The sequence below is a fragment of the Branchiostoma floridae genome, chromosome 18 (assembly GCF_000003815.2).
Source record: "Branchiostoma floridae strain S238N-H82 chromosome 18, Bfl_VNyyK, whole genome shotgun sequence".
NCBI lineage: Eukaryota > Metazoa > Chordata > Leptocardii > Amphioxiformes > Branchiostomatidae > Branchiostoma > Branchiostoma floridae.
This window is the reverse complement of record NC_049996.1, coordinates 13,520,697-13,531,644: the sequence shown is the minus strand read 5'-3', so window position 1 is coordinate 13,531,644 and position 10,948 is coordinate 13,520,697. Positions and strand designations below refer to the sequence as shown.

At 38.9% G+C, this 10,948-nt stretch overlaps 1 protein-coding gene and 1 long non-coding RNA gene across 3 annotated transcripts; one reads left to right on the top strand and one right to left on the bottom strand.

The window, feature by feature from the left end:
* Positions 1-1,659: 1,659 nt before the first annotated feature.
* LOC118405928 lies at positions 1,660-4,769 on the bottom strand. Its single transcript, XR_004829962.1, has 3 exons — positions 4,452-4,769; positions 4,207-4,301; positions 1,660-3,586 (listed from the first exon to the last, which is right to left on the bottom strand). It is a non-coding gene; the product is annotated as an uncharacterized LOC118405928 (long non-coding RNA).
* An 837-nt stretch (positions 4,770-5,606) lies between these two features.
* On the top strand, positions 5,607-10,131 carry LOC118405275. 2 transcript variants are annotated; one of them, XR_004829869.1, is made up of 3 exons: positions 5,607-7,533; positions 7,947-8,122; positions 8,771-10,131. XR_004829869.1 is itself a non-coding variant. In XM_035804687.1 (2 exons), the coding sequence occupies exons 1-2, from the start codon at positions 8,060-8,062 to the stop codon at positions 9,395-9,397; spliced, it is 690 nt and encodes a 229-aa protein (XP_035660580.1). In that variant the 5' UTR covers positions 7,810-8,059; the 3' UTR covers positions 9,398-10,131. The 2 variants fall into 2 exon arrangements, 1 of the variants encoding a protein (XP_035660580.1); XM_035804687.1 differs by lacking the exon at positions 5,607-7,533 and having other exon boundaries at positions 7,810-8,122.
* Positions 10,132-10,948: the final 817 nt, after the last annotated feature.

Sequence of the window (10,948 nt, the reverse complement as noted above, 5' to 3'; positions counted from 1 at the left end):
GGGAATCAAAAGTTAAGCCTCTTCCACAGACCAATAAGCGGTAGAAGATGTCATCTGTTTTCCGCAGCCTCCAGGTCGATAGCATCGTCTTATTCCTTTGACTCAGCAAGATCTAATCTTTGGAGCGTTTGGAATTTAGCATACATTAAGTGTTCCTTAAATGAGGAACCACTAGAACATTGAAAGAAGTTTGCTTTTTTTTGCCTGTATTCACATAAACAAATATCATGTATGTCCCTGCTGGAAGTGATGTTACTATCTTACGTCTATCTTCCGAGAATTTGACCTCATTGGTCAATAAACCAAGCTTAGTGTTTGACACAGAAAGTGAATCAGCTCTGGTGCTGTTCGCCTGTCTCAACCCACTGCGCAGGGTTGTCTCCTATTAAGTACCGGATAACATCAGTTATCTTGACATACTGGTACTGTGTCTCCTGCATTGTTACGATGTCTTCTCTCTGGCAATATACGTACTTCAATTGATCAGCGACGCTAGCTATAGATTTGCACCTTGCAAGAAGATAGACCTCCGGCTACTCCATAATATTTTGTACATCTATGGAATGATACTTCTCCCTCATCTCATGATACTTGCAATTACACTTTTCGATCGAATCCAGCTTAGCAGATGTAGTGTCAAATATTCAGGTTTCAGTGCAGGCGCAATAAATAGTACACCTGTATAGGTCTAGACAGTGAGGTTCAATGCTCTTCAGACACAAACTTCGTAGCGTAGGTCGTCCCATTTGCCGGTTTTAAACAACCACGAACAGAGGTGGTTGTATGACGACCAGTTCCTCAACTCATGACCCTTGAAGCTAGCGCTCTTCTTAACACTTAGGTGTTATTTAGATTTTACTAAACGAAACCATCTATCAGGCTCAAGTTCTCTCTAAATATTCAGTGTCAAAACGACAAAGTCCAGATGTGTTCTACGACGTTCTACTTTCACCAGCAGCAAGTGACCTAAACTGGTGGCGCGAAATTGGAAACTCATATATTCCCGCACGGCCAAGCACGATGCCGCTAATTCTATATGAATATACTTTATAATTTCTCCAACTGTTACACGGCGGTTACTAAAGATACATTCCAATTGCACGGCCCCCCCTAAAGGATGTAGCTAGATGTTGCGGTCATTTTTATCTTCAGTTGGATGATTTCATATTCTATTTTATAGAGTTTGATCGCGTTTTGTATTGTCCGTGTTCTTTTAGGTTTGGAAACCATGAATAAAGACATATAAGTGAGATCAAATACAGTCGGACAACATTCATTGTTATTCAAATATGTATAAGTGCACTTACAACACTTCATATTGTCTCCCAACATCATCTTTTTGATGACACCTCAAAACTTGTCGTAAGTCATTTCCAAAGCTTGGTCAGGTCCCTCTTCTACGACATACTCTTGAGCAAGATTTTGACTTTGCTGTTTCCAACAGCGACACATAACGTAACCTTACAGAGTGCGCACACTATATAATATAAAGGGGGGGGGCATGAATTAGAATTAATGTCTATCAAGATTTGCTATGAAAAAAATATGCCAATGAATATTTAATTACAAAATCAGAAAACAATATCTTAAAAATTATTCACATTTATTTAGGACATGCGGCATTGCACATTATGATTTTTAAAAAAAAGATAATGTATGCAAACAATCAGCCAACTGTCTCACCAAGAAGGTCACGAAACTTATCGTAGGTTTCATTTCGACCATCATCAGAGTCAACTTTAAGAGATTGGTAAGTACCAAGCATAGGCCATGGCACAACCAACAAGAACCGTGATGATAAGCCCCTTTCAATGTTCAAATGCTATACTATTATCGAGTACATGACTTAAGGTTGACTGAAACCAAGCAGGTCTAGAGCAGTTTTGTTCATTCTGAAGTTCCAATTTTCCATTACTGAAACAAAAAGCATAAACACAATAACATCAACATGTAGTAAGAAAAAAGTCCCTTAGGCGGCGCAAGCATAAGACAGTTTGTTGATCGCAGTGATCACTGTTTGAGTTGACAGTGAAGCGGCTACCGCCTACAAAAAAACAAATACAGAATTGACAGGATATTCATGGATGTAACAAGCATTTAAAGTTATGTTTATTTCAAATTTTGTTTAGATAATTTTCAAAACTTTTTATGTGAATTCACACCAAACAAATATGTAATGCTAGTTCACCTTTATACTGTGAGTAACCTTTATCCGTTGTGTTAAAAATAGGATATTCAGGGTATCAAGGTTCAGTTATTTTCAAACTATTACACTGTCCATTGACTTGATAGCGAAATACCTTGTTTTTAAAAGCAAATGACTGATACAGGTTAGCTAAGTAGCCAGATAACATTATTTCTTAGGGCCTGCATCTAATAATTGAAAGTCAACACCTTAGCAATCATTGAAACCGTTTCCGGTAAGCATTTTCTTTATTTTATCCATACAAAACTGTCATATTGAAAATCTTTACTGTGTGTTTGTATTCTACCAATTCAGCAGTAGCTTTTCTGACTGTAGGGTAATTGATCTTGGCACCAGAACAAGTTTTACAAAGTACCTGACACGGTGTTATCATTCCGAACCATTTCCTAGACAATTTCATCTTGTAATTCTAGTACATTCCAATTAAGGGCGTATCTGTGATCAAAATGTAACCAAAATATCCAGTATCAGTAGTTGACATCAAAACAAACCCAGTTCTATAATAATACAATGCAGATTCCGAGTCATTCTCAGGACCTATGTGTCAACATTACATTTAGTAGTGTACACTAGAAACATTTTTTTTTTGCTGACAGCCTTCGATTTTTTGGCTCTCAATTTGCCCTTGGCTTTCTTTGGTCGTTTCTTACTCCCTGCATTGGAAATATGAAATACAGTCACAATAAAGTTCTTCATTCATTCAATATTATATTATTACATGTCTATGTCAAAGGGAATATAACCAAGGGTGTTCATTGGCTGAAGTTCAAACTGGTTACCTTCAGATTTTTATGTTGAAGGGCAAGCTCTCCCTTCTTGCAAAGTGAACCTTCTACACCGATGTTGCATGTATATTTCTTTGTAGTTCTGTGTCTCTGTATATACTAAGTAACAAGTCCAAGATTACATTGAATACAGCTTCTTTACAGATATGTTTACGGGTTTTGTGATTATCTATTATCCATTCATTTCTTTTCTTATCATCGAGTCCATGCTAAGTGCCCACATGTAGCATATTTCCTAAATATTTCTGAACAAACGGAAGTTGCAGAAAATATAAACATTAGTAGCTCATACGGCTATTGAAAACTGATAGATTTAAGTGAGCATAATTCCTATGAAGCCTGTTGCTTACAGAATTTGACACCTGTGGCGCGAAACACAAGACTGTCTTGGACAAAGCTTGAACTTTATATCTGTGTATGCTCACACTATTAACTCATTTTTGGGGGGTTTGGCTGTATGTTCAATATACTGTCAACGTTTGGGGTGGCAACAGCTGACTGGGTGAAGATGTTACATACATCAGCAGGGGGCATTTAGAAGTTCCATGACTCCCAGTTCAGCTCACTTGGTGGCAAGTAGAAGGTCAACAAGCGCCTAAACAAAAAGAAAAATGGCGATTTAAAAATTTTTAAGTCAACGACATTACCATTGGCAGAAGGCCCATTGGCCGGGGCTTATCTACATAAATGTACATGTACATGGGATAACATATCCAGAATGTCTGAATTCTTTGAGCAAAATTTACATTTGTGAAATAATGCTATGAGCAGCTGTGAATTTTTTTTTTGTAACAGGTCAAAGTGTAAAGGCAAATTACAGGAAATCTGAATACAATGTTCCTACTTTTAATCAGGTTGTATTAACAAGTCGTTGTTGTTGTTTGCCGAGGGAAGAAAATTCAGAATTGGCCATATTTTCTTGGGGACACGTACTATTCTACGTTTAAGTTAGTGTACATATTACATGGTTGCATTGAGAAGGATTCAACAGTAAATGATTGGCCCCGATAAAGTAAGATATTAGCAGTACAATATTAGTATTAAAGGCTGTGGACCAAGATGGACTATCATATATAGCAGAGGTATAGTAGAGCATGATCAGACAGATGTAACACACAAAAGTAAGAAATGATTGCCATTGGTACATGTAAAATGTACATGTGGTGCACAAGTTGAAAATCCTTAAAAACTGATGAAAAAAAAAAACACGCTTACTTTGCTCTTTCAAACGCTACCTACTTGTCAATGCAAGTATTGGGAGACTGGGAGGAATCAAGAAGAAGTATGGTCTTCTTCTTTGGGTAGAATACCTGCAGAACATTAACCAATGATCAAGCCGTTCAAATTTACATGTCTGCATGTTTGCCAACAGAGAGACATTGCATGGAGTAAAGCTGAATGCGCATGCTGTGTAAGAGCAGTGATATTGTATATGTATTGGAGGTTTAAAAATGACATACCAGAAGGCCTCAGTGGCTCGCCTCATGAACTGCCAAAAAACGATGTCACTGTCTCACATGTCCTGGAAAACATTAAGAGAATCAGTTAATTGTTAGATAATGCGTTATATTCTAAAGTTCTTGGTTATTGAGTCACAAAAGAAAGTTGAATGAAATAATATTGGCCATTACAGACTTACTAAAGCCTGAAACAGTTTCTTGAAATTCAATTGAAATATGTCAAACAACAATTAGGCCTTGATTTAGGGTAATCAGATTCATGAAGAAATCATACACTACAAGTGTTTTTCTTGCATTAATAGATAGAACTTTATTGCGCAACAACTGTAACAGTTACAATGTATGCGAATGTGAACAACTATATACTAATACAAATAACCAACAACTAATGTAATATAATGATAACAGTATAAACAATCTAGTGATTATCATAAAGCATTATCTCGTTTTTGCAATGAGTTGTAAATAAAATGGCCTACGTAGGCAGATATATGAACAGGACATGATAATATCAAATGGAATACCTCTGACCTAGCATGTGGCAGTACAATTTCGGACTTACATACAATATTTTGAAATAACTTTTGACGGTCTTCTTCATAAGTCGGACAATCCATTACAAAATGAAATTCATTTCCTATGTGGGACAAAGTCTCTCATTGGCTGGTATGTTGTAGTGTCGGCCCTTTTCAATTTGTAAGGTGTGTGCACTAATCCTTAGTTTCGTTAGGTCATTTCTAAACAATTTGTTTTGAACAGATGAAAGATATTTTTCGAAACAGAATTTTTTTTTGATTTTATAATAAGTACTGAGTTTCTCGCACCGGAGTTTCTTTTACGATTTTTATATCCGGCACACAGCGCACACAAGGGATACAATTCCGCCCACAAAAGTACGCCGGAAAATCCAATTATACCAGTGAACAAAGGTTTCCAGCCAACTTCCCATAGATTTTAGATATAAACTTCTAGTTTAATAATGATGCACATTTTACTGGAACACAACATGAAATTTTGAGGTAGTCCTTCCAAATGCGCCCCGGCCAGCTTTTTTTAAAAGCTTTCTTGTTTAACATCAACTGTGTCAGCATTGACGATCGTGTTGGAGCCCAGGGTGCCCCCCCCCCCCCCCTCCCTCCTTCCGTCGACGCACGCATCACGAGGCTGCACCGGTCGGCAATCAGGCTGAACACTGTTGCCGTTGATCTCCTTGCCTGCAGCACTGGGCGTCGCTTTCTTCGAGTTAAGCTTTTACTATGACTCACACAGATGAGCTTCCATAACTTGTTGTCAGATCTTCTGTGGATACCTGGCTATGACAGTCAATTAGTCAGACTAGGGGTAGATGAGATCAGACATGATGAGATGAGATCAGCTTTCCACATGATCATGACAGCTAAGGAATCCAGACTAATGCTGATCTTTCAGACAGGAATCCATAGTGCTATTGACATCTGCAAAGTAAAACAAGTCACAGTTATTAGATGGTACAAAATCATAATTTTGAGAATTTTCTCATTGCAATTTGGAAAAAAAGGTATGGAATAGATGATGTTGGACTGTATCTGTATTAAACTAAATGTTCCTGCACAGGTGTCTTTCTTCAATATTAATGTCATATGGGACATATAACTTTGTCTCTTGCTAGGTCCGGTTGGTCGGTCGAGGACATCATCATCATCAGATGTCAACTCGGGAAGCATGCTGGACCCTCCTTCTCCACTCCTCCCTATCCTTCATCAGTGAACTTACTTCAGCTATGTTGCTCAGTCTGTCGAGCCCGTCCAGTACCAGTAAAATGATATTGGAGGTACGGTACTAATAACAAAATGAATTTTTTATTCGACAGATGGACAGAATTACTGCCGGAAAGGTAACAGTTAAAGACTGTTTGAACATTATCTGAACACAGCTTACACTTTTACAGTGTCTCACCTCTTCAAATACCAGAGTTACCAACCTTTAGCTAGGATTGATGTGTCCCAAACTTTGTACTATCCAATGACTATCGTAAGAGTGGAATTTTTTATCACCAATTACAGTAGGAGCATATTCTCTGGATAGTTTTAAAGAACACTTGCATATAAATGACTGCAAAAGTTGGGCCATGGGTGTGAAGGGTCGTTCAGTGTAATACAACCAGCTGCTGTCACACCGCGTGCCTGCGAAGCTGCATGGTATGATTTTATTTTATTTTATTCTGATACACAATTATCCTAATCAGAGGCTATTCTTCCTGTGGTCACATACATATGTACACATTACATACGTACAATTAAAAACATACAGATTACAGAGACATACAAAGTGACAATACATAGCATATGTAACAAATTACTCATAGTCAAAATTTACAGTCCAATACTAATACTTGCTTATACTTTCTGTTCCACAACAGTGACATCCCGTACAGAAAGCGCCTTTTCTGAGAGTCGGATTTTGGTTTCAGTAGTCTGATCGTGTTCATTCTGGTTGAGCGTGCCCTGTAATGCTGGTATGATGCGCCGAAGGGCATACTGGCTAAACAAATACAGACAGTTTCTTATGTCGTACACGGAAAAAAAAATAAAAATACACAGCCAACTGCAGTACCATAGCAAAATGCTAGGAGTACCATTTTTTAAACTTGACCTTTGTTTTAATAATTGCTACACACCTACTAAGTATCATGAAAATCCATCCACAGATTCTTGAGTTAACAGCTGTTGACCTACACGCAGACCAATACCACAGCAGCTCAGCTGAAAACATGTACCCTTTCAAGGTCATGTAATTAGCAACCCAAATTGTCATATCATTGCGATGTACTAGTAATATCTCTTTTGTCTTTTTTTTTTCAGAATCAGAGGTACTTCTTTGTGACTTTCGCAGAGAAAACGCCTGGGTCGAGTGGGTGAGGAAGAGGGATCATGGGGTGTACGACGACCAGCGCACTGTCCTCAGTCTCCTAAGAAACATCACAGGTGCTGCCACACCTGACGAGTAAAACACAAGGGTAGACCAGCTAAAGGCATCCGACATCTGGCGACAAAGCGCCTAGCTCAGAACATGGTTTTCTACCAAGTGGCTTCCAAATGCTGAGGTATGCATCAAGGTTGATTAATTATTATGTTACCTTCACAGAAGGGAACATATTGTTTTTGCTTTGTTTCTTCTTCTTCTTTTCCGCGCAAATAAGGTCAACGACCTGGACCAGACGGCTGTCACCATGGTAACCGGTAAAGTAGCAGGCACCCTGTGGTGTTTGGTTACATAATGTAGCAAATGTCAGATCTAGAGAGGCTCGGGTCACTACATTTAGAAATGTATTCAAATAAGAATGAACAAAACAGTTGCCAGTGTTAGACTACATGTGAAGATAACATTCTGTATTTGCTTGCAAATATTACCTTTCTAGTTTCCATTGTGTTTTCTCCTTTCTTTTCATGTTTCTATTTGGTTATTAGATAAACATGTACGATTACGTGCATCTACATCTCTTGCTTTTTTATGAAGAAATGGGTCCATGTCTTCAGAGGTGAGAACTTGAAGGTCGCCATCTATACGAACAATGGAGTTGAACAACAAAACGAAACCCTCAAGTACTCGCACTAAGAAGGAAAGACGAGATGCAGCCTCTCCGAGATGCTCACTGTGGTTGTCAAATATTCCCTGCATACATCCTACCGAAGGTGAGCTAAAAATTTGCAATAGTATACAATCCTGCTGCCATTGTAGTAGGGCATAAATAAAGAAACTTTTGCGGAAAGGTACGTATCACAGTGAGTTAGCTCAGAAAAAGGAAAGTTATGTTGTATTAGTCTATGTGATAGCATTAGTTTGATGTGTTGGGAGTTTGGAAAAAGCACCAAATGACGCAGCGCTATAAATCAGACGATCTGACGAGCGTATGTCCTATGACTACTAGTAATAGATAGATATTAAGTTTAATATGCTGTGAATAAACAATTAACTACTAACACCGCCCGTACACACACTGTAAGACATTGATTGCCTTCTATGACTAACATAACATTATTTATACTCACCGCCAGTTTATCAAAAAGGCCGGAGGAAAGCCGGCAAATTTATGTGCAATTCTGACGCTCGTCGAATGGAGCGTTGCTGTCCATCCTTTGTGTAATAAATACTACAAAGATGATTGTGTCTCAAGCGTTTTCATTGTTTCTAACTGGCAAATTAATCCTGTGACAATAATTAAAACTCAACTAGGACATACTAAATCTTAATTTCAATCAAAATCTAATTTGTAGTTCAATGCAATTGTCAATGTTAACATAGTATAACGTTACAAGCATTTTCATTGTTCCATGCTGTAGGAAAATGGATCCTATGCACCACACTGTCAAGCCACTTTTCAAGTCAATTACCGCTACGTCCACATTGACACCACCAGATTCCAACCCTATCCTCAATCCACCAACTTCCATCCCCGTCTGCAATCCACCAACTTCCACCACCAGATTCAATCCACCAATTTCCACCCCGTCTTCAAACCGCCAACTTCCACCCCGTCTTCAAACCGCCAACTTCCATCCCCATCTTCAAACCGCCAACTTCCACCCCCATCTTCAAACCTCCAACTTCCACCTCATCTTCAAACAGCCAACTTCCACCTCATCTTCAAACAACCTAATTGTACTGCCATCCCAATCTTCAAGCCAAATACTTCCATCCCGATCTTCACTGCTTCCACCGCCATCTTCAAGTCATCTACTTCAACCTCCATCTTCAAACCAACTAACTCCATCTTTAACCCATCTGTGTGTACTTCAGCCACTCCTACATCATATAAAACTATCAAGACTCTGTCCAAAACACAACTGATAGAAACAGAGATTGGACACTTCCTTGAGTGCCCTTGCCCTCAAAAACCTCAATACACTAGGCAAAGAACCTTGTCTGTTCCTATATGTACCAGAATCAAGTCAACTAGCCTTGGCTAAGGCAGAGAAAGAAACAGTGTCGCAGTTACATCCAATGTATGTGTCTCGCCTAGAAACAGGTTGGACAAATGATATTTCCTTAATGCCTCCAATAAATGATGGTCTGGTAACAGAATACTTTCTGGGGAAAGGAAATAAACAGTGCAAGTCATACATAACGCTGGGTGCATACACAAAATTCGAGGAAGCGTATGTGCACAGTATCAAGTTTAATTCCTTGTCAAGTACAGATAACATGGTCGTTTTACAAGGGAGATGCCTTGAGCCACTGATTTAAACATCTTCATTGAATTGTAATCGTATACTGTATTACTTGTAAGAATCGCACTTTATATATGCAAAGTTTGCGGTTTAATAGAATGTAGTCTGTATGGTAGAGATATAAATGCGCAAGTACTGTTAGTCTAGCGGTTAAGAACTCCAATCCGCATCGTTCCTTGAGTCTAAAAAAACACCAGTTCCCTGTTAACATTTATGAATAAAGTTAATAACTACATGTTCATTATTTGTGTCTGCTTTCTTTGTGTCAACGAATGTCAAATTTGTATTATACTACCCCCCATACCACATCTCGGACCCTCCACCCGAGGTGGTGCGGTCCAATTGACCAACTCCGCATTATCGCACACGCCGGATAATTGCACGGAATTGGCTGGCAAATCAGGTGTGCAATTAAGCGGCTTCCACTGCATACAGGGCTCTCTTAGAATTCAGTCGGCTAGACCGAAGGGACCACCCTATAAGATCAAGCAATAGATAAATAAACATTTTTTTTTAAGGCCGGTCGAAAAAAAAATTATGAAAGAAAAAGGTCACGATTTTTCCCACCAACCTCTGCCTGGAGAGAAGGTCATATACATGTAGTCCAGTATAGTAATAAAGTCAAAGAACAATTTGTACAAACTATCTATAAAGCTTAAAGGTTTTAATATCCAACCCTTGGTGGGTTAAGGAGGGAAGAAAGCGTGGAGGGAACTGACGTATCCTCTCGCTGCTCTTCCGGCAGAGCTATCCCCTCCAAATACATTAAATACCTCATTTGGCGCTATAACTCGGAGGTGGAGGGAACAGAACTCCACTGTGTACCAGGCGTTGCAAAGTTTATGCCTATATCTGCACCATATTTACCTACATCGAACTCAAAGTTTTCTTGTTAACCTAACCATTTCATCCAACTCGACGAATCTGTTCAAAGATAATGTGTTTGCCCAATCTCCTGTTTACAGAAGATCAGATTTCAGCACCTTGAATTCTTCGTACATGTACATTTCCAGTTTCCTACCCATGATATTATTTACCAAGTGGTTGCAAAAACTCACCTTTGTCTGCCATGGTAAGTTTTCAGTGACAACATGAATTCGCCGACACTTGGGGTTTCTAGATCTTACGAAGGAAAAGACGCGGAGATGCCCATAATGATCTGGAATATTAGCACCGTGACCCAGTCTGGTTAGTGTTGGGAATGACGTCCATTAGGACAGCCAATGATGACCTTAGATGATTGTCGAGCTCGGAGTTAAAGAGTCAAAAGGTATGTTAGAGCTATGTTCC